The 24,506-nt window shown below is 33.5% G+C and overlaps 1 protein-coding gene across 2 annotated transcripts; it reads right to left on the bottom strand.

The window, feature by feature from the left end:
• Positions 1-23,821, bottom strand: LOC124358014 (CRAL-TRIO domain-containing protein C3H8.02). 2 transcript variants are annotated; one of them, XM_046810240.1, is made up of 6 exons: positions 23,511-23,821; positions 20,423-20,584; positions 8,393-8,608; positions 7,165-7,237; positions 6,838-6,976; positions 1-5,996 (listed from the first exon to the last, which is right to left on the bottom strand). In XM_046810240.1, exons 2-6 carry the CDS (start codon positions 20,579-20,581, stop codon positions 5,900-5,902), a joined length of 684 nt encoding a protein of 227 aa, XP_046666196.1. In that variant the 5' UTR covers positions 20,582-20,584; positions 23,511-23,821; the 3' UTR covers positions 1-5,899. The 2 variants fall into 2 exon arrangements, with proteins under 2 accessions (XP_046666196.1, XP_046666195.1); XM_046810239.1 differs by lacking the exon at positions 6,838-6,976 and having other exon boundaries at positions 7,026-7,237.
• Between the last annotated feature and the right edge of the window lie 685 nt (positions 23,822-24,506).

The raw sequence follows: 24,506 nt of genomic DNA, 5'->3' as shown, positions 1-24,506 counted from the left end.
TAAAAACAAAGTTATTTATATTTTATTTCTTGTCAAATAAATGCAATACATTTGACAGTAACATATTGAAACTTTGAGTCGGGTTATTACCCGTTCATAATAATACATCTCTCGAGTTTGCTATAAACATCAAAGTACAACTAACAACAAGTCATAAGTACAGTAATTGTATTGATATGTTAAATTTATATTGTGATTCAATTATGAAGATGTATTTGGAAAATGTACGGAAAAATTACTACCAAGAACAGATTATGGTTTGTTTAAATACTCCTTGTATAAAACTGATTCGGTGATTTATTACTCATTAATGAGTATAATTTTGAAAGTGAATTTTTATTTCATACACACCATATAGTACTTATTCAGTAATAACAAATGTAGGGTAAAATTAACTATATTTAAATTAATATTATTGTAAATTAAATTATGATTATTAGTAGTTCCCAACACAAAAATACGACCTTGTTAATTTTTAATTTAATGGCATAACTTAAGACAAATTTAAGTGTTAAATTTCTTGGTCCTTAACGGGTAAAAATGCTTTAATATTATCGTTCATAACACGCAACATAAGTTTGAAGTTAGTGCACGGTACAATGTGTACCAAATCTCAGACCAAAGTCAGTAAGAAGGATCTGTGAACAGAATTAATGCTGAATTTGGTAGTGGTAGGCCTGATAACTTGGAACTGATCATCAGGTAGCGTTACAAAAGATTGCTAATGAAAAATCCTATTTTTTCTGTGTAATTCACAGCTCTAACTTCATCTCAGTACTTTAATTAATTTATTGTGACGTATTACAGAGATGAAGATCGTTCAGGAACATCTAGTAGTCAACGATACGTACATCACCTTGTACGTCTTTGGCACATTTCCTGATCACTCGACTTTGAAGCGTAAAGCAATATACGTACAATACTAAATCCAAGGTCAGAAACTTTTCTTTAACAAATTATTAAAATCTGTAGCAAACCTTACAAAATAAAATACTTAAAATTATTCTTCCATTGTCCAACCGAAAATGCGAGAGAAAAATCCCTTCCTCTGCCAACACCGATGTCATGGTTGTGTCATGTAGAGTTTAACCGTTCAGAAAAATCAGTATAGGTCTACAAAGAACTCAATTTTGGTGTAAATATTGCGATTATTTCTGTCTTTTGTAATCAATAACTGTAATTTACTTAAAATACTTTCTTTAATTTTCTAAACGATATTACAGCAAAAACGGTAGTGAACTACTTTCTGAAGTGGCTGTTCACGGAGTGGTGAGTCGCAAAAACTACAACCAAAATTTTTGTGATTTCTAAAAAAGTATTTGACGTATTTTGCAATTTCAGAAATGCAACAAACTGGTTTTTTTTTATTTATTTGCATCTCGATTGGCCTTACTTGTGCACCTTAATAAATTTGATAATATTTCTCTCAATTAAAATTATTCAACTGTTAAATGTTTGTTGTACGAATGATTTTTAATTTTGTTCACGATAATCGTTATTTTGATAACACAAACGCACATTTTTACCAATTGATCAATTGAAGCTACAAAATCTGACAACAGCGTAATTTCAGTAGCACTCATGACATAAGCTACTTTGCGCTTCTGTGTGAATATTTGGATCTATGATAAACATTTTCCATGGTGAACCTGATAGTTGCTGTAACAAAATGTCTAAAAGTGGTTACTAATAATCGTGGCAGTACTATCGAATACACATAATTAGTTAATAACTTAACTGAAAAATTAATATATTATAATATGTGGTCTGAGTAATAAATTATAAAAATCGTACACTCTGCAGTAATTGACATGGTTTAAAAAAATCAACAGTAAATACCACTAGAAACGTTGTACTCTCACAAAATAAAACAAATAGACGAGTTGTACTTGGTACATAAATGGACTAGACGTTTACTAAACTATGTTCCTATCTAAGAGAACTAAACTGACAGAAATATATTAATAGAATTCTTACACAAGCAAATACTTGAATAATATATAAATGCAAAACTAAAACACTAAAAATAATTCACTTTGGTCCATTGATTAGAAGCTCATATCCTTATCTGTTATTATTTTATAATGAGGATGAATAAAATAAAAAAACAGCCAAAACCATTTATATCTTAGACTTGATATACACTCAGTAACTATAAACTAATTACTGAGCAATAACTATTCTTTTACACTAAACCGTATCTATTTTAGAGAAAAAAGCATTTTACCTATGTTTGTTGTTGTTTTGAGTTTTACAGCAAACGTCTGTATATACAGAGGTACTAAAAAGGTAAAAAAAATCGTTATAAATAAAAATATTTGGAAATAGAAATAGTTTAGAAATATTAAAAAGATCTTGTTGTAGTATAATCAAAAATATACAAAATTAAATAATTTTGAAACCTAACATAATAATCCTCTACCATTTATATTTATAACTGTTAACTATTTATAGCATTTACTGCCACAAATAAAATAGCTCTTTTTTGAGAGGAAGAAAGTTATTATGACAGTTGGTCTTAAGTGTGTTCAGAATAATACGTTCTGACAAAAAAATTCATATTTTTAACCCTTTTAATACCAATTTAATTACCTCCACCAAAATTAACGTGGCTCAAGAGCAGTTTCTTTCATAGCGAAAATTCGTCTATTAATTTCCATAAAAATCAGATTGTGTTCAATTCTCAGCTAATGAACAACAAAAGCTTCACTTTGGTGGTGCCCTTCCAAACCAAACGTCACTCAAAGGGTTAAGAGTAATTTCCAAAGCACAAATAAAAACATTTCTGCTGTTTTAGTGGTTTCTGGGACCAAAGTGAAATATCACACAATTTTCGTTACTAAAGTGATAACAGCTGCACTTGATCAAGAGTATTTGCTTCACATTTTAGAACGGTGCCATCGTGACCCACTTCACTTCTCTACTCAAGTGATACACCTACGGAAACGAGTGAGAGCACATCCAGCGGATGCAAGGCTTATATAAATTTACACCTCTGACCAAAAACATAACTAGTTATTAATTTAACATCATATTATCTACAGCTAGGAGTTAAACTTCACCTTAGTCTACGTACTGTAGTCAATCATCATAGCGTAAAAGAATAACAGCGTATAGTAAAGAACGTAGTAGTCAACAGAAGTGTTCCCTAGCAGATTATCACATTCAGGGTTTACGTTATTGAGCTCTTATTTATTAACAAGATTTCTGGGTACCAACACTTACGTCATAAACAGAAACTAAATTTAGCGTTTATTGTATAGTTAATGGTCTTACACTTAGAAATCGGTTGATTATCTTGATTGCAGTAAAGATCGTTATGGTCAACTCAATGTTATCGTATTAATGTGAATATTTTAAATACAGATAAATAAACTTACAAGACAAACTGTGAATCTAAAGTTAAAAATACATTTTTTTCTATATTAAAATACAAACAATAATAATGTAATGGATTTACTCTGGTGAGAAACTTTGCAATATATCAGTCTGAGTGCTTGTATAACTGCAACGTTAACTTGCAAGTGTAACGCGTTTGTAAATCTCGTGGTCTTACTATCACAATATAAAACAATGGTAATATTACACAAGAACAATTCTAACAACACAAACTGCCGTGGCAATATTTTGTTTACACTATGAACATCTTCAATGGAAACGACGGTTAAAAAAATAAAAATTAGGAATGCTAGGCCAAATTTTGAAATAACTAGAAGGATTCCACCAAAATAACCAGGAAAAGCTACCAGAGCTTTAGGAATCCAACAAGCCATTTTTGAGGGACTCCGATACAATTTGAAAAATGAGACGATGATATCTCCTCTTATAACACAGTTCCCACTATTTTTATATATCGATGTCACAAGATTCAAAACTTTAACCTCAGGTTTATAAACGTAATAATCGACAAAATAACAAAAAACAAAACATTAAACACAAAAACACGCACAAATTCAACAAATACAAGGCATATCCAGAAAGTATGTGTGTTGAGGCTCTCATGGGCGGAAGGACATTTTTCAACATGTTGGCTACACTGCTGTGTAGCCTGATTTCTCCCCTCCGAAATGAGACCAGTTCGAGTTCATTATGTTGACACCTGTCAATGCAACAATACGTTTCGTGAAAAATTGTCAACCGATTTCTAGCCAAGTGCAAAATATGCGGTTTCATCCGTTATTCTCATTTGGAAAGGAAAAACTCCGGTTGAGGTTTATAATGAGGTAAAAACTGCATAATTCCAAACGATGAAGCAGATAAATTTATCTCTACGGAGCTTCTAGCGTCTCAAAAACTCTTGCCCAGAGTCCACTCGATTCAACTTGTGTTGGTCTGTCAACTGTTATGAGACCCAATTCGTGTACATTTTCCAATATCTCAGGGTTTTTGTGACGGTTTTGTGTAACAGAGAATCAGAGATTTGTGAAAATATGGCAGAAAGTACATGCACAGTCAATCTGTGATCATTACGGAAAAATGTTTAATTTTTTCCAAAATTTCAGCCACATGGAATTTCCTCTGATCATCATGGACAGATGAAACATATTGTCTCATCGACGGTTCTCAACGTACTGACCTCAATACCAGTCTCTTTGCGGAGGGGAAGAATCAGGCTACACGACAGTGCAGCCAACATGTTGAGAAAAAAAAAGGCCCACAACAGCCTCAACACACTTACTTTCCGGATATGCCTAATATGAGGAAAAATTATAAATACATAGTACACAGAACACATACATAGACCTAACCGCACATGGTTGGTGGTTGGGGACACTGCAGGTTGCAGGTTAGGTAACACCTCTTCCCCTACATCCTCTGGGTTCTTATCAACTAAGATGTTATCAGTTACTAATAAGATATTATTAGCACTGATGATTCGGTTAAAATACAGTGGAAGCTGGATTGAAGCTTTTCTTTTATGATTGTACAAATTTGAGTATTCTCTTTTAGAATTTCTTTGGATTTCATATTCCTCTAATAAGTCAAGGTTTTGATCCTCATTACACATTATGCAAGAATACTTATTTGCAATCGATAACATCTCAGTTGACTCAGTTGTTCCAGGAAGTAGGAGAAGAAGAATGACCTAACCCACAACCTAAAATTGGTGTGGTAAGTCTACTATGTATGTGTACTGTGTACTATTTACTTATCGTGTTTTTGTCCGAACTGTTGAAATGTGTGTGATTTTAAGTTGAATGTTTACTTTTTAACTTTTTTTCACTATTACAGGAAGCTCCATCTATTGCATATTGTTATACGGATACAATAAGGGTCGTAAGGACAAAATAATACCCCCTGTCATCGTGAACCTGAGAGTCTAGTCTGACAACCCTGAAATCAAGACAACCCAGGTCATCTTGTCCCTAGGAGATAAAAATCCACTATCAGTGGGTTTTAGAAATGCCCTGTGCATAGACCATACCTCAGGCTGAATTTTGATATTTATGTCAAAAGTTTTCACTTCTTTCACAACCCCAACTGTTCCTGTGTCTCCAGGATTGATTATCACGACAGTTGGTGGAACTGTACATTCAAATGTAGTTTTCACCTTGTCATGTGTGTCGTTCTTGTTATTAACCCAATTAACGTTATGAACGATTAACCCTATTCTTAATTAATTGTGAGTCAAGCTCTGATTGCACTACGTACTTCCACTAGAAAACCAAACTTGCAAACGGTTTCGTCACCATAGCAAATCCAGCACAAAATCGTATAATATTATATAAAACCCGAGCCAAATTATTTGTATTTTAGATTAACAGATATTATTTGCAAAGACCTCTGTTTCGATTTGCAATCCAGTAGTCGTCACCAGGAACCAGAGATGAAGGATAAATGAGGCCCAAAAATCTCCCAAATAAACAAGAGGCAGAGAGATATGACACCGGTGTGATGACTAAATGTCATCTGGCAGAATGTCAGGTATCAGGTACTGGCAGAGATCTTCTTCGCTGCTGACAAACGTCACTTTCCCGGCCGTGTTCTCGTCCAGCCTGGACAGTTTTAATGGTATATTACAATCAAGAGTTGTTGTCATAAAATATCATCAGCCATTATTAATAAAATAACATGTTATAACTTTTAATGAAATAATAATTGAATCTCTTAAAATTTATTTGAACAACATTGTATTTAGAATACAACACTCAAGGCATTATTAATATTTAGATATGCTGAGTTCATCTAAATTTCATCTTCCTCTTTGTGGAGCTTCTGAAATCAGACACTGTCACAGACTTGACTCCTGGAATCTGAAGTCCACATCAGTCTGAAGTGATCAAAAAAAGAATTGGAGACAAAGAAGCTCCAAATAGACATGTGTTCTCATTATCACAGCTATCAAGGGTTGCATCTGATGATACGATGGGAACAACTCTTGAGCTAGATTACACGTCATTCTATAGTCAGTTGTCTCTGATGTCAAAATGATACAAGGAGTTAATTTTGACTCTTTTTGTCACTAACTTTTATTTTGATATCTTCAAATGGACATGGACTCCCAAAATCTGATCTGCGATTTGGATTCCAGAGACTGTTCAAAGTGGAAGATGAATTTGAGCGGAACTCGACATTCACATGGAATGTTTGCATTGAATTCATAACCTTTCCCACCACAGCAAGTTTTTTTTTTTTATAGTTATTATTATTGTAAAGAAAAGAAAACTTACATCGGCTACAAGTTTATGTAAACCTCTTAAAAAACATTTACCTGGATAGTGACTACTCAGCAGCAAGATCAAGTACATCACCACCTGGTAGCCCATACTGCTCAGGCCGAAGTCGTTCAGGTCAAATACTACACACAAATTGACCCATCAAGTTCCTGAAACTTACCAGCCCTTGATGACGGCCCAACAGCCGGTGAAGAGTGCAGGGGAGTTGATAATCAGACACACACCCAGCCTCTCCGGGTAGTGACGACTCAGCAGCCAGATCAAGTTCTTCACCACTTGGTAGTCCATACAGCTCAGGCCTATGATGTCAGCTCAAATACTATACACAGATAAGTTCCTGAAACTTACCAGCCCTTGATGACGGCCCAACAGCCGGTGAAGAGTGCAGGGGAGTTGATGATCAGACACACACCCAGCCTCTCTGGGTAGTGACGACTCAGCAACCAGATCAAGTTCTTCACCACTTGGTAGTCCATACAGCTCAGGCCGAAGTCATTCAGGTCAAATACTATACACAGATTGTCTATCACTTCTTCAAAACATTTCTTGCAAGCTTCTTCCTGGAATAAGTTAAACCTCAATCATTACAGTACTGAATACAACAATTTATCATTAAGTTTGTTCAAAGTAAAAGTAACAGAAATATAAATGAACAAGTTAAATCCAAAATTAAAGGATTTGTAACTACAGGCACTATAGACAGTGCAGTGGACAGTCAGTTTGATGAATCTGGTTATTTGTTGTTGTATATTAGTATTGTTGCGAACATGGTGAGTTGAAATAATAAACAGAATTGTATAAATATTTTTTAGTTGATATAGTTTCTACGTAAATCAGTGTTTTAAATACTTTGCATTAAAATAATTTTACTTTTCGTTTTTATTACTAATAGCATAATTTATTGTCATCTTGAAAAAACCATTTAAAATGTATCTTGGTACATTATTTGGTATTAATTTGAAAGGCATGTTTCTAAAGCTTTAAAAAGTTTATAACAAATAATTTTGTTTTAAGCAACAACTTGTTTATTTACTAAAAACCGAACTGCTACATTTTTTGTATGAATTGCTCGATAAATAGGTCTCGCTACAAGCACTTTGGTGCTACTTAATTTATACGAGAGAGGGATATTTAGCGTGGTAACATTATAACATCAGTACACCCAGACAGGTGGTCTGTTAAACTGTTTATACAGCTGGTGCATCAAACCTTGATGCTATAATTAACCTCATACGTAGAGTCAGCCTGTATGAATGGAACTTTTTCTACAGTTAAAACCGACTTGTGGCCTAAATTAAATATTTTTGTTTTCAAATTGAAATAGTGATAAGATTGGCTTTTTTTGGAGAAGGTACTTCTAATCTAAGTCATGACTGGTGTAACTTTAACAAACTGTGCTTGAATGAATACAGATAAAACATAAGACTCGGTTATCAGTTATCGGGAAATTGGTACATTATCCTACGGTTCTTAGCATTAACATTGTAATCTAATCTTAAATGGAAGCTTTGTGTTGATAATGTAGCAGGATGAATCGCAAGAGGATCTTCTGCTGAGCTCTTTGAAGAAGAACTGTTTACCGTGCTTATATGCACAATCATTTTACATGGGATATCTTTTTGGGGTGCAATGATTAAGCCCAAAGAATTTTTGTCCTTCAAAAGATAGCAACAAGTCCTAGCATATTTTAATACATATGTCTGCTGTGAACTTACTAAACAATAAACGATGAACTTTGTGAGCTCATCGATGTCACGATCGTTTGCGTTGTGATGCTTGGCCGGGATGTAGATGACAGGTCTGCCTTGCATGTCTCTGTGTTTCAGAACTCGCGCTTTCTTTGCCTCAAAGTGTTTCTTAACAATCGGATGTTTCTCATCCAGTTCAGCAACACCGTACTCAACTCTCCACTTGTTTGTTTTCAGGATTTGCTGCAAAAAAACACATAATCACATTATCTAAAATTTTAATACATTAATCCTTTCATTGCTAACTGTATAAAAATATATTGTTCTAAATGTATTATATGTATCCAATTGCCACAAACTAAATGAAAGGATGCAGAGCAATTGTCACTTCATAAGAATAGTTTTTTTAAACACCTCTGTAATTATAAAATCTATCTAATTATTATCTAATCTATGAAAACACTTTTGGTTCACAGTATTGGCAAATCATAGCGCTTTTTATTTTTCTACTTAACATTCTCCCAGACATTGTGCCTAATATTGAAAACGGGCAATCCACTGAAATCTGAGAGGAAAAATGACAATTAATGTTTAGGTAGGTATGGATGTCATAAATCTGTTTGCCCATTTGCAGGCCATTACAAAAAAATTTAATTTTTTACTGTAAAAATTTTTTAACAGAGTTTTGAGAATTTTTCTTTGTTTTCATTAAGATTAAAATATATTAAATTATAATATTCTTTTGATTATTTTAGTATAAAAAAGTGTTATTTGCTTAAAACAGGCTAACAATGGGAAGGTAGTGTTACTATAAATAAGTAAGTTTTTGTAAATTTTACTACAAACGTTATATCAATTTATATTTCTAGTAAGATTTATTACCAAATTACTGTCTGGTTTATGTAAAAAATATTAAAAACTCATTTAACCTTGTTTAAATTTTGCATATGTTGTCTTTAAATTCGTAGTAAGTTTTAAAATTAAACAAAAATATTGTTTTTGAGCAATTAATAAATAACGAAACCAAAAGCATAAAATAAAGGTTCGGGCATCAAAATTATCCATATAAAATCTTAGCTAACGTTTGCAGTACCTGCATAAAATTCGGAACTATTCAAGTATTTATAGCAGTTTTTAAGCTTCAAGTATGTAGGCAGTGCAAAATTTAGGCTCTGACATTTTCAGGCATAAATAGTATAAATTAGTTAAAATCTTGTGTAATTTTTACTGCAGGAGTTTATTAAAGCTATTTCTAGCAATCCGCCTATTTGATTTTAAGTGAAGACTCTAAACAGTACAAATATACAGTGACAATAATCTTACTCACATGAGGTAGGCCTGAACCAGGTAATAGAGTGACACTTGTGAAATTGAAATAAACTGCAATAAATGCTTAAGGAGACATTATTATAAGCTGTCTAGAGGGCTTCTAGATTTGTTTTGTGTGTTTTTGGTAGCTGTAATACATTTTTAACAAAATACTATAAATTTAATGTTAATGATTGTCACTACTACGTGAGTCAGTCTGATAAGATGGAGCGACCAGAGACACCTGTGCAAACATGATGAGGCAACTGTGTTTTGTGACTTTGTCTGTATTGAATCATATCTCAGAGGAGCTCACCTTTGACCTTGAACTGGACACCTTTGGTTCCCTTGCGTTTACAACTGTTAAATACAATCACTATCAAGTCACTTCTTTAAAATTGTGTTCTTATCTATTGGTGGTGAATTGAGTAGCCACTAGGAATACGTTCATACATTGGTTGGTTTTAATAAAAGTAACCCTAACCTGTGACTGTCCATCTTAATTTGTACATATTTAAATAATAATCAAAAAATATATAGAATAAAATAATATAGTAATACAAATGCCCAGTTATAATGATTTTGTGGTGGGTGATCTTATTTTTGCCAAAGTTAGGGGCTTCCCATATTGGCCTGCAAAATTAGTAAAAATTGATAAAGAAACATTTAAAACTGTTGTCAACTATAGTGTGAATTTTATTGCCACAAATGAGACTGCCCATCTTAACAGAAGCGATATATGTCATTACCAAGAAAATAAATTAAAATATACTGTAGAATCAGTGACAGGGAAGCATAGAGTAACTTACAGATTAGCCTTACTAGAGATAGAGAAGGATTGGAAGTGCTCAAACGCCGCAAATAAAACAGCAAATAAATCTAACAAGATTTTAAGTAAAACACCTATCTTACGCAGAGAAACACTAACACACCTTCTTTGAAAACACCTGTTTCAAATCAGGGATGTGAGTCCACACCGATTCAAACAAGCTTTCAAAGCCCCCACTTTATCAAGAACCAAAAAGATGTAGCTGTTAACACGCCTTCTTACCTAGATCTAACTTGTCAGCTCAACGCCCTAACAGACAAATGCTTAACATTAGAAAAGTCTTTGCTTGAAGAACAAAATCTAACAGCTAAATTAAAACAAACCCAAAATGAAGTATCAACTCAATTAAACAATGAAGATTTTCATACAACAATTCTGAAGCAAGAATTAAGTAATTATAAAGCTGAAAATAAAGATCTCAGTCTAGCCATTAAGATTCTTGAAAACGATCTTGAGAAAACCGAACAAGAACTGAATAAGCAAATGAATATAAACCAAAATTGTCTTCACTGCTTCCCATCCTTAATGTCATCTGAAATAAAAAATATACAGCCTAGGATTGCGGAGAATAAGTCTGACTTTCCTCCTTCCAGGACGAATATCACTTTGGGGAATCGTTTTAACCTGCTAACAGACTTTGAATCTACAGAGTCGGAAGAATCATTTAATGGACAAAAAAACGTTCTTCAACAGAAAAAAAAGAATATAATACAAAGCAGCAAAGCTAATTCATCTCTGCCTATAATTAATTCAAAAATAAACAGACCACAATTAATCATATTGGCTGACAGTCATGCCCGTAATATTGGACATCTCATAGAACAAAGAGCAACCGTAAATGTTTGTTCTTATGTTAGGCCAGGTGCTGACTTTAAGAAAGTTACGGAGGATGTGCAAGATTTGAGTAAAATTTTAGGGAAGGATGATCATATTTTGGTTATAGCTGGCACAAATAGTATAGAATCTACTGGCGAGAAATGTTTGGTGAATGAAGTTCTCACTCTGATAAAAAATACCCAGCACACCAACCTAATATTAAGAACTATACCTATGAGACACGACGTATCTCATTTGGATATAAAAATTTCAAAAGTTAACTCAGAGTTGGAGAGGATTGCAGAGGAAAACACAAGAATAAAACTCCTTCCATTACATCTCCTGCCGCGACACCTGTTTAATACACATGGATTACATCTAAACAAAAGAGGAAAAATATGTGGTAGCCGGGAACTTCACAAGTTTGCTGTATAAAAGTGTTAACAAAAATTCTGTAACAGAAAAACAAGATAATTTATCTCCCATAAAAATAATCCAGACCAACATGAGAAATATGATAAATAAATATAAAAATGATAAAGGAGTTGGGTTTGCCCACACCATATCTGCCGATCTTGAATATGAGAGAAGTTTAAGTGCAGGTGTGGCAGTAGACTTTAGAAAGGCCTTTGGTAAACCCTCACCTTCGGACTGTATTAAAGTTGAATTAAAGACAGAAGGGTATTGGGACGGGCTCGACCGAAGACAGCCGAACTGCCTCACGAAGGCTCGCCCTACCGCTCCACCAATCACAGCAGAGCACTTTCCTTTTCGACGGAGGCAGCGTTGTCACGTCTCCTCTGTTGTAGCTGTCATCCGGTAGGTATCAGCTGGGTGATGCGCAGTAGCAAACCGTGATTCATTACGTCATTGGTTGTTGGTTATGTATGTTGTTTCGTGTGGTGTTATTGCGCTTCTGTTTGTTCGTGGCCAAGTGTTTAAACAGTCTTTTTCAAGACTAAACCTTATTTGAAATTTGTACGCACGTACTTTCTAGTGTTACATTTTTGTGACAGACATTATTTAATTACTGTTAATTCCGTACCATGTCTCAGTGCACTGAAACAGTGATAAAAAAACGCGGTAGGCCCCGCACTCGCGTGATAAGTGTGCCTTACAATAAGGTTGGAGGAAAAGGCGTTCCATTGCGAGGCCAATCCCGGGAGTTGGTTTGTCGAGTAAGAGACTACTTCCAGCGAGAGAAAATTAACAAAGGACCGATACTTCCAGTAGACAAAGTTATCGAAAGAACTGCTGCGGCTTTGGAGATAGGAAAAAAATACAGTTGTGAGAATTGGAAAGGAGAAAATACAAAGTGAACAGAGTGGCTTGAAACTGAACACTCCCGATAAGAAATATTCGAGGTTTAAGCCTGTTACGGAGCTGAACGCCTTTCAAAAAGATGCCATCCGCCGCCATGTCTACGGATTCTTTGTAAGAAGAGAGTATCCCGCAGTAAGGAAGCTACAAGTAAGTCTTGCAGAAGCAGATCTTTTTCGTGGAAGCAAATCATCTGTTGCCATTATATTGAAGAGATTGGGTTTCAAACACAAGAAATTTGGCAGCCGTAAAATATTAATGGAAAGAGGAGACATCATTGCTTGGAGGTACAGATCTTAGAGAAATAAAAGATTTAAATTTTTAGGAAATAGTTTGGCTTGATGAAACTTGGGTAAATTCTGGGCACTGTAAAAAACTTGGACGGACGGATGATTCTGTTAAAGGTACGTTTCCTGTTCCCGTTGGAAAAGGGGGGAGGATAATTCTTTTGCATGCTGGCAGCTCTACTGGATTTATTCCTAACTGTGCATTACTTTTTACATCAAAGAAAACCAACGACTATCATGAAGAGATGAACCACAAAGTATTTTCAAAATGGTTTCAAGATGCTTTACTTCCAAACCTAACGAGGCCCTCGCTCATTGTAATGGACAATGCTAAGTACCACTCAAAAGTAGTTGATAAACCACCTAACAGCAGTTCTAGAAAGGATGGAATAATAGAGTGGTTAAATAATCATGACATACAGTATGAAAAGGCGATGTTAAAAGCCGAATTGTTAGAACTTATTCAAAGAAACAAACCTCAGACAAAATATGAAGTCGACGAAATTGCGAAGAAACATGGTCACCGAGTACTTCGTCTGCCACCATACCACTGTCACTTCAATCTTATAGAATTAATCTGGGCTCAAGTAAAGGAATATGTTGCAAGAAGCAACAGGAAATTTAACATAACTGAAATATTACAGTTGACGAAAGAGGGGTTGGAACGTGTAACAGAGTCTGGTTGGAAGAAGGTAGTAGACCACACGAAGAATATAATCATAGATGATCGGAAAAATGAAGGGTTGATGGAAGACTCCGTTGAGCAGATGGTAATAAACATCGGCAATGACAGCTCCAGTGAAGAGGATTCGAACAGTGACAGCAGCGACAATGAAGAGGAAGAACGCGGCAGTAACGTGAGTGGTATTTTCCATCTCTCTCCGGTGGCAGAAAGAGTGTTGGACTTCGATGAACTGTAAAAAGCCGTATTGATTGATAGTTTGTAATGATTGGTAAATATTACACCTTATATGTTACTAATAAAATTTGTTAAATGCATTTTAATGGCACTACTTATTTCCTGGTTAAACTGTGCAGCAAAGTCAGTTGGCTTTTTGTATACATACTGTTTAGTATTTAATGTACTCAGAAATAAAAGTAATTTCCAAAGAGGTTTTAACCAATTATATAATGGGCGCTATTGAAAAATGAATGAAAATATCATAAGACTTAAATAAAAATAATCTACTCACTAAATCTTACATTTTGTAAATAAATCCACGTTTTCTATATATCAAATTGATTTCCAAAATTGAATGATAAGAAATTTTTAAAAAATACATCCTTCATCACAAATCTGTGGTTTAAAGTTAGTAATATTTAGTAATAAATTAAAAATATAACAAGTTTCGAAATATTTTTACAGATTTTTTGTCAAGTAATTAGATTACATTAAGTTGATCGATAAAAGTCACACTAAAGGAAATTTCATATCATAGTCGGATTGATGCCCTAGTCACAAATTTTGCATTTTGGTCACCCTAGCAATTTAAATTTAGACTCAACAATTAACAATTATTATCCTATAACGGTTTTAACAGGATACCTTTTATTGTTTAAACATACTATCCTAAACGAGCTTTGTCAGGTTCAAACTACAGTATCTTTATTTGTTTTAAGTTGATTTTTGACCGCGGCACAGTGGTCATTTCAATGGATTTGCGAAGCTGATAAGACTGAGTAAATAATTATAACTTAGCAGACTTGCATTTATTTAACGAATATAATTTTAGTTCTTTTCACTATACTCCTTGGTGTTTTGAAGGTAACTATTAATAACAGTAAAATGTACCATATTCAAATTATTATTATTAGGCGTATGTATATATTTTCAATAATACACTCGTGGTTTCAGTAAAAATCCTTTACAAGGTTTTGATTTCTGACTCAATTACTTATAAAATAACAATTCTCAAAACAACGAACGCTATTAATTTATCGCTTCGATAAATGTGTCCACATGTTTCCGCTGCGAACCATCCCTACCTAGAAGCGGTTGATGTGAACGCTGTGGATGATCGAGTCAGACAGAACAACTTGGCAACACTGTAGCCGACCGGTCCCGAACCTCGACCATCGCTGCCGGGTCTCAATACCCTTCTGTCTTTAATTCAGCTTTAGTAGTCACTTGGCTTACCAGAAGATCGAGGATGGAGGAAGTGTGTTCAGCTTGATTACTAAACCGGAATTTAATGGAAAACCAACAATTTTCAACTATGATGCTGCCTTCTTGCAATTTATTGAAGAATTGAGAAAAAGAAAACTGAAGCGACTTATGTGCTCAGCAATGGGATGCATAAGAGATCAAATTTGGCCGAATCACTTCATAAAAAATCTCACAGAATTTCAAAAAACTACAGGAGCAAGTGTCGACATAGTTTGCTACTATCAACACGCAAAGCGGCCCTTATACAATGGCGTGCCTTTCAATTACTTTGTGAAATGCCTTCAGCAGATTATTGATGAATACCATCTACAAGAATCTTCACCTGTTCTTCAACCAGAGACCAGCAGAACATCTAAAGACTTTGCTTACCTTATAGAAAAAAGTCATGTAAATATTGAAAATTACACACAACCCAGCACACTACAGCTCACAACACACCAGGACACACAACACAGCACACTACAGATCACAACACACCAGGACATACAACACAGCACACCACAGCTCATAACACACCAGGACATACAACCCAGCACACCACAGCTCATAACACACCAGGACATATAACACAGCACACTACAGATCACAACACACCAGGACATATAACACAGCACACTACAGATCACAAGACACCAGGACACAAAACCCAGCACACCACAGCTCATAACACACCAGGACATACAACACAGCTCATAAAACAACAGGACATACAACACAGCACACCACAGTTCACTACACTGAAGAACACACAACTCAATACACCACAACTTGCAGAACCACTGACTTCAACACCCGTTTCTTCTTTAAACTTTCCCGTTTCAATTGTATCACTGACTCATCCAGCAGGTTAGCAAAAGTAAAACATTTAATAACAATCTTCCACCAAAATATACAACATCTAGCTTCAAGAATTGAACAATTACTAGTCATCTTAGATTAATTAAATCCTCAGATTGTAATATTAACCGAACATGATATGAAAAATAATGAAGTGAATAGACTTAATATACAAGGGTACAAAATTAACAGTTTTTACTGTAGAGAGAACACTGCTAAAGGAGGAGTCATGATGCTATGCCAGGAGGGTTTAAATTGGAAGCGGGTGGAAGTACCTAAATCTTTGTCAGACAGATTACTGTAAGAAAAACAGTTTGAGTTTAGAGCTTGTAGCTATAGAGTTGGTTCCTTTAAAATGTTGGCTATTGAGGTATATAGATCGCCTAGGTCAGACTGTGTAGTATTTTTAGATAGGTTAAGCATATTAGTTGACTATTATTTTAAACAATTTGATCATATAGTTATAGGCGGAGACGTTAACATAAATGTTTTAAAAAATGACCATGAACTCAAATTATTCAAAAATATATTAAAAAGTCACAACATAAGGTATCTTATCAATTTTCCGACAAGAGTAACAGAAAATTCTGCATCAGCAATTGATAATTTCATAGTAAAAAACTGTCATGATTCCTTACTAACTGTAGAGGGGGTAATAACCTGTCTTTCAGATCATGACGGACAATTGCTGCATATTCACAATCCAAAGATAAAAGTCGAAAAAAAAATTACCTATAAAGCGCGAAATACGCAAGTTTTCAGCCCAAAACATGAGTGAATTTAATAGGCTCCTAAAAAATGAAGCTTGGGAGAACGTTTACATGGCCTCTGTTGAAAAAAATATGACGAGTTTCAAAATACTTTACAATATTATTTTGATATTTCTTTTCCTAAAACCTTAGTTACTGAAAAAATTTGTAAACAAAATTGGATTTCAGAAGATCTTAAAAATGACAAATAAGAACTAATACAATTGGCTAAAAAAACTAGAGGAAAGACAAATGCTCTTTTAAATAAAGACTTGAAACAAAGAAAATGTGAGTATAAAATAAAATTAACAAGCTAAAACTGATTATTTTGAAAATAAAATAGAAAAATCTACAAATATACAAAAAACGTGTGGGCACTTATTAACTCTGAAATTGGGCAAAAAAATCAGAATGAAATTAAAAACATCTCCTTGCAAGAGGGAAATAAAAGTGGGTATAGTCCTAAAACTGTATCTAATGTATTTAATAAATACTTTGTACATGTAGTTCAGGAGATCGGTGAATTTAATTGTCAAAATACAGAAGTTAGCAAAAAGGAACAAGCACAATGTATTAGAAAAGGTTTTAACTTTAAATTTGTTGATGCAGAGGAGGTGGAAAAAACCATAAACTCAATAAAGAACAAAAACTCTGCCGGATATGATGAAATCCCTATAAAAGTGATCAAAAATACCAAACAGTAGGCCTATTTAATCCAAATTTTAAGCCACTTAATAAATTCATTATTTGTTTCAGGGATTTTCCCAAATCAGCTTAAAAGATAAAAAATCATACCAATCCATAAGAAAAACTGTCCATAAACTGTGTCAAACTATCGCCCAATTTCCCTTCTTCCGATAATTTCAAAAATTTATGAGAAAATAATTAACAAACCATTAATAACATACCTACAGGATTCTAAATTACTAACTAATATTCAGCACGGTTTTAGACCACAAAAATCAGTAATAACCGCTGCTGTATCTTTTGTTGAGTCTATAATCGAATCAGTAGACAAAGGTGAATATACAGCAGGAATCTTTATAGACCTATCTAAGGCATTCGATAGTGTAAGCCATTCTCACCTGATAACTAAATTACAATCATTAGGAATACAAATAAATGCAATTAAGTGGTTTCAATTGTGCATTTACAATAGATGCAATTTGTAGAAATTACCCATAGAACGCATGAAAATAGAGTCTTAAAGGTTTCTTCAGAAACTGAAATGATTAGATATGGTGTCCCTCAGGGATTGATTTTGGGCCCTCTTCTGTTCCTATGCTATATAAATGATGTAGAGAGCGCACTCACACGTGCGCCCCAAAATAATCTGTGTCTTTATGCAGACAACTCAAATCTTAAAGTAGCAGCCAATACTGTTGAACAGGTTGAGATAATAAGTTTCATTGAATTAGAAAATATTGGAACTTTCTTTAAGCAGCACAACTTAATGTTAAATGCTCAAAAAACTAACTTTGTAAGATTTAAAACACACAACAACAAACAGATATCCGAACCATTAATTACGTACAACTCAGAAGAAATTGAGAGTAAAAAAAAGCACAAAATTTCTTGGCTTAACAATAGATCAACATTTAAGCTGGGACAAACATGTGGATAAAATATTACCAAAATTAAGCTCGGGATATTTTCTCTTTTTAGGATGTCGTTTTTTTGTAACCAAAAAACACTAAGAAATATATATTTTGCAAATTTCCACTCTCATTTATCTTTTGGAATATGTCTCTTTGGTGCAACGACAAAAACAAATATGGATAAAATTCTTAAACTACAAAAAAGGGCAATTAGAATTATATTGAGACTAGATTACAATGAAACAGTAAAGGAGAAATTAAAGAATTACAAATTCTAACAATATATGGCCAATATATTTTTGACACGATTCTAATTGCAAAAAATAATCAAATAAGTAATGAATTAAATCTTGAACCTCATCCATACAACACCAGAAATAAAAAATACATTGTAACAACTCATCACAATTTAAAGTATTATGAGAAAAAAACCATCATACATGGGGCTGAAATTTTTTAAACATCTACCCACTAGTATACAAAATTTAACTAATCTGAGAATATTCAAAAACACAGTTAAATGATTTTTGATAAACAAGGCATTTTATTCTCTTGAGGAGTACTTTTCCACCTCCTCGTAGATTTAGATGTACTTGTATTAGTAGTTTTAAGATGTACAGACTTTGTGTCTGACAGAGATGTGTCTTTGGACACTATTCAATTGTATACTTAGTGTATATATCTGATGAATAAAGATTTTTTTGATTTGATTTGATTTGATTGATTTGATATAAATGAATTCTGAAATGATAAAATTAGTTATCAAAATAAAATTAAGGAACAATATTATAAACTAGTTTTAAAATAATAATAACAGTTATTTCAAACCCAAAACAAATAGCTGAACGATACAACTTTTACTTTACTAACACTGTAAGAAGTTTTAATGCAACTTAAAGGTGGCCAACAGAGTGCAATAAAAAAGGAGAACTAATTGTTTATCATCCAACGTAAAATACATTGACAATGGACATTCAGGGGGTTAATAGCAACCTGCTCATGCAAACTGAGACATGACTGTTATTTTTAGTGAAAACAAAGTCACAGGATAATTAACTTTTAACCATACATTTTCACATACTACTTTGCTGATTAGATAAAAAAAACTCCAATTGGTTTTACATTTACTGTGCCTAAAAGCACACAATAAATGTAAACCATTTGAGATTACATCTTTACAAAATCAGAGAGACGAGGAAGACAGTGTGCAAGCAGAAAATGACAATTGTCAGGCTACTGTGACAGAAGAGGCTGTAGTATAATAAGCGATCACCAACACAAACAAATCATCGATATTAATGACCATTTAAAAATACTGAAAAGAAAATGTCGGACCAAATTATGTAATAGGTATTTTAAATAACAATATAGTTCTTCTGGTTTTAAATCTTAAAAACACTTAATTTATTAACGATAAATAAAAAAACTATGCTATCTATACTTACAAAATGTTACAACAACAAAAAAATGGAGCAATAATGTCAAACTGAATTACGTTTCGGGCTTTATGATCGTATTATAGTGAAGCTATACTTTAATATGTAACAGAAATGTTTTTGTTTCAAATTATGTAAAATAATTAAACTGTATTTAAACTATGTTTGAGCAGCGTAGTAGCCTACTTACGATTACTTTAGTCAATCTGAAAGTATTTCTGCAGGTTTGTTTGATTCCAATGAAAATAGTACATGATTTTAAATATATTCATAATAAAAATTTAGAATGTTCAAAAAAGTCTTCTTAAGTCTGTTTTTTGATACTTTGTATTTGTTTTGACTTTTCTTGTAGTGGAGCACTATTTGATTTCCACCTTGAATTCTAATTTTCAACTACTTACTACAAACTGGACACTTCGGATCTAAAGGTCATTATCTTGTAACCATTTAAAACATTGTTCAATGTTTAAAAATACATTCATCACTATTGTTCTTGCCGGTGTTACTAGCCTACTCAATACATAAATGAAATAAAAACTGGATTATGAGCTGACAATGGATTAATTATGAATATCTATAGCCCAATCTTGTATTCAATAGTATCAATATTTATAATCGATAACCATGATTCGACTGTGTTGGTGGCCGCTTATTATACTGTAGCCACAGAAGAACCACAACATTAATTAAATACTGTGAATGAACCGCACCTGAAAAGCAGCATCAGTGGTTTTGAACGCCCTTAAGTACCTCTTGAGAGAGAACTCGTTGTGGTACTGTGTTGGATCTGCGGCAGAGATCATCTTCATCCGCTCCTTCAGGTCTTTCAGGTCCTGCTCACTGACAGGTTTGGCTTGTGGCTCAGCCATTTTCTGGGAACAAAATAAACCATGAAAATTTCAGCAGATCAGAAAGTAAATATTCTAAAGACAAATCTAACACTCAATGGTTTATTTTCCATTAGCTCTATAAAACTTAGTCACTGAAAAAAAGTACACAACTTATCTAAAATTCCTAAAAATCCTAGCACTATTTGGCCTGTTTTGCAGCCTTTTCCAAAACACTTAAATAGGACTGATTATTTACCAGGCTCTCCCATTAGAAATAAAATCCAAGAAACACATTACTACTAGCTTCCAGAGAGATAAGATGATTCAGAAATAGTAACATTGGTGGTAGGTGCAGCCTACTTTCGAGATCCATGAGCAGAGATGGTGGGTAACGAATATCAGACAAGTCACCTTGGAAGATGAGGCCAGCTCTCTTTCAGCCTCCTGTCAAAGCAGGTAAGGGCCAGCCTCCCTTTTGTACAGGCTAGCAAAAGCTTTTTAAATGAGGGAGCTCAATCCACTCCTAACAGTCATCCTCTGCAGAAGGCTACACCTATTGATCCAACCTTCCACCTCACTATCTCAACATTTGCGGTTAGTGATGTACCGCCCCTAGATATACGGTATACATTAAATTGTTGGATCCAGCTGCCGCACAGTTGTGGCAGAGGTTAGTGTGTGGTCGTGGCCTGTCGGCGCAGGCCTTTTAATTTCGTGTTTCCTTAGATATACCTATCCAAATTAAATGACATTATACTGGGATTCACAGCAGAATACTGGCTTTCTCTTGAGGTCTATTTTTTTGCACTACGATATCCTACTTGGCAGCCTCTTTTTACTCCAAACTTTGAGGTGTTCCAGCCGGCAGCTGTTGTTTGTAAACACAAATATGGCTTCGCATAAGCATGAGTTATTCGATAAAGATATCAATGAATTATTGTGTCATAAGTTTACTGAGTTACTTATCTGATAGTGACAAAGAAAGTGAAATGGATATTTTTAGGTGTGAAAAATGTGATTATTTAACTTTTAATGAGGTAGTTCGGGATGCAGACTTCAGCTTTGATATAGGCTATCTCAATGAACCAGTATTTTATATTTTATAAAATTATGTAACTTACATATAAATGCAGAAACATCAATAACAACAATTAAATAATAACTTAAATAAACCTTATAGGTAGGTATACTATATTCCGAGACTTAAAAATATCAGTAATACACAATAATAACCAAATGCCAGGAAAACCCTGGGAGGTCAACAGGGGTACCTGTACTGCAACAATCCAGGACTCAACAGGTTGATAAGATTATCTAGATTTAAGTGACATTTAGGTTTTTTCCTATTCACGGTGTAGGTTCAACTGGAAGGTAATAACCGGCCAGAAGTGAACCTGTATTCTGAGGGATTGGAATATTTTAAATACAAAGTGAACCTCTTAAACTATATTTCAGACAATTGTAAGTATCACAAAGATGAAATAAACAGATAAAATAAAAAGTAATGCACAAAATATGTGTTCTTCATTTACCATTTCTATTAGGTCTAGGTGATTTAAAACTATTTCTATGTTTGGTTTGTAATAACTTGAACGTATTGTTTCATATTAAGTGAAGGAATAGCCAACTTGGCTAAAAACTTAAATTTGCAGGCAGTGATAAGATATTCATTGTCTACATTCAGTACAACTTCTGTCGTTCAACTTCAAGCTAGGGGCTGAGAAGCTCATGTGATCCGAGTTGTATTTTGTACATTACCATCAAAGATATGTTTTTAGATTTTAATATCGTGTAATACAAATAGTAAATACAGATAGAGAATTGATTTGCTTCAATTTATACAGTTTATTTTTTAATAAGGGTAGCCTAGTCTACCATTTTTAGGTTATTTCAAATTTTCAACACCCCAGAGACTGGGGATCTATACAGTTTATTGGGTTATTGGGTAGGGTACGATAAGCGGACCCGGTTTTTTATATTGAAATTGGCAAACGATATTACTCAATCATAACCATTGATATAATCAATCGATACTAATTAATTATTTTGAACAATTAACTTAAATAATCTATATCAACAGCTGTAAACACTTTCAAATAATACACGTAAGGTAATATTTCAATTTTACATAAGTAACATTTGATTATTAAGAATGGCAGTCAATTTTAGAAAACTACACAACATTGCTTTAAAAGATGATAAGACATGTTTTTCGTGGCTTCAACATGTAGGACTCGTACCAAAAAACCCATTATGTGAAATTTGTGGGAAAGAATTCTGGGTCGTCTTCAGCTTTCCTAATTTTGGTTATAATAATTTGTTTGATCACTGTTAATATTAAATTCACATTTTAATTTAATACATATTTTTGTTGTTGCGGACTACAGATACTTTTATATCGATTGATAGTCTAGGATTTGAGATGCGAATATTAGGTATCGATGATTACATTCTTCGATATAAAAACCGGTCCACTTATCGTACCCTACCCAGTTTATTTTTGAATAAGGGTAGCCTAGTCTGTCATTTTTAGGCTATTTCTACTTTTCAACACCCCAGAGTCTGGGGATCACTGTTACGTAACCCTACAGAATTCAGATCCGTTACTGATAACTTAGGCTAGAATTCCTTGAGGATTGCTTTTCATGTGTCACCCTATGACAGGTGCATTAGTATTGGCTTGTTCTGGCTTTCCGTATTTTGTTTTCTCATATCATCTTATTGACTTCCTAAGCATTTATAGGCCTATTAAAAAAATCAACAAAAATGATGAGTATTGGGTAACATATTTGCCACTTTCCTATACAAGTTGAGTCACTACATTTGATGCTGATTGATGAAGTGCTAACTACAATGTTCTTTGGTTATTTTATTATATAAATTTTGTAATTTCAGTTGGTACACAATTAATTTGAACTAACAGATGGTCAATGAGCAAAATAGCAAATTAAATTTTCACTATACTTACCAACCGCGATGAAACTTGTTGTTATTTATAAACCTTCTTGGACATAAAAACTACAAAATAGTTACAATTTTTAAATCTAATTATCTACCCAAGATTTTATTCACAGATTCTTGAGGTTAATACTTCATTAAATATAACTGATAGCACTTTAAAATAGTTGCACATTACTCAGAATAAGACAGTAGTTACGAAGAGAAAATTACACTGGAAATCCTTGAGCAGATATCTTTTTCTTAGAGATAAGATAATTCAACTTCAAGCAAAACAGCACGAAACCCCGACAAAGTAACAGACGACAGCCATGATTGGGAGCTTCGTTCTGATTGGATGAATAAATGTTCAACAGAGTTACCAAACCCCAATTGGGAAGAAACGTATAAATCCTTGTGCAGAGAGAACTTTCATACGTATTATACCTCCGTGTCAACCTAAATTCTCGTTTTATCTCGTGATGCAAATTATACATATGCTATTTAAATACATTGGTTAGTTAATTATTACCCCACAAAATGTTTTTTTTTTTCGTAAAAATTTTACTGTTGCAAGTTAAAGAAGAGTCGCACGCATTTAAATTAGCGTTAAATAAAATATTGAGGAAAGTAGTAATGAAACTCATTTTTGAAATGAAATGTTTTAAGCAACCTTTGTATATTACAAAACCTTTACAAAAAAACTAGATTTTTGCAGCATATACAAATATTTTATTTAAACTACCAAACATAACTAAACAAGTAATTATAAAAAATACTCTTACCTTAGAGAGTTTCTTGGAAAATGAAAGAAGCACTTCTTTGCTGGTCCGTCACGTGAGGTGCAAAACCCGCTTCATATCTCTTTACTTAGAACATTTTAAAATCTTTTGGTAAGACAAAATATTGAATTTGTTATAGTTCTTTTAGTCTTAATGCACTCTTTAGGTACATTTGTTTTAATTTGATTTGTTTACAGTAACAGTTATTATCAACGGATTTTATAAAAGTAAAGTAATACAGATGA

The sequence above is a fragment of the Homalodisca vitripennis genome, chromosome 3 (genome assembly GCF_021130785.1).
Source record: "Homalodisca vitripennis isolate AUS2020 chromosome 3, UT_GWSS_2.1, whole genome shotgun sequence".
Taxonomy (NCBI): domain Eukaryota; kingdom Metazoa; phylum Arthropoda; class Insecta; order Hemiptera; family Cicadellidae; genus Homalodisca; species Homalodisca vitripennis.
The sequence above is the reverse complement of the archived record's forward strand: the minus strand, read 5'-3'. Positions and strand labels throughout refer to the sequence as shown.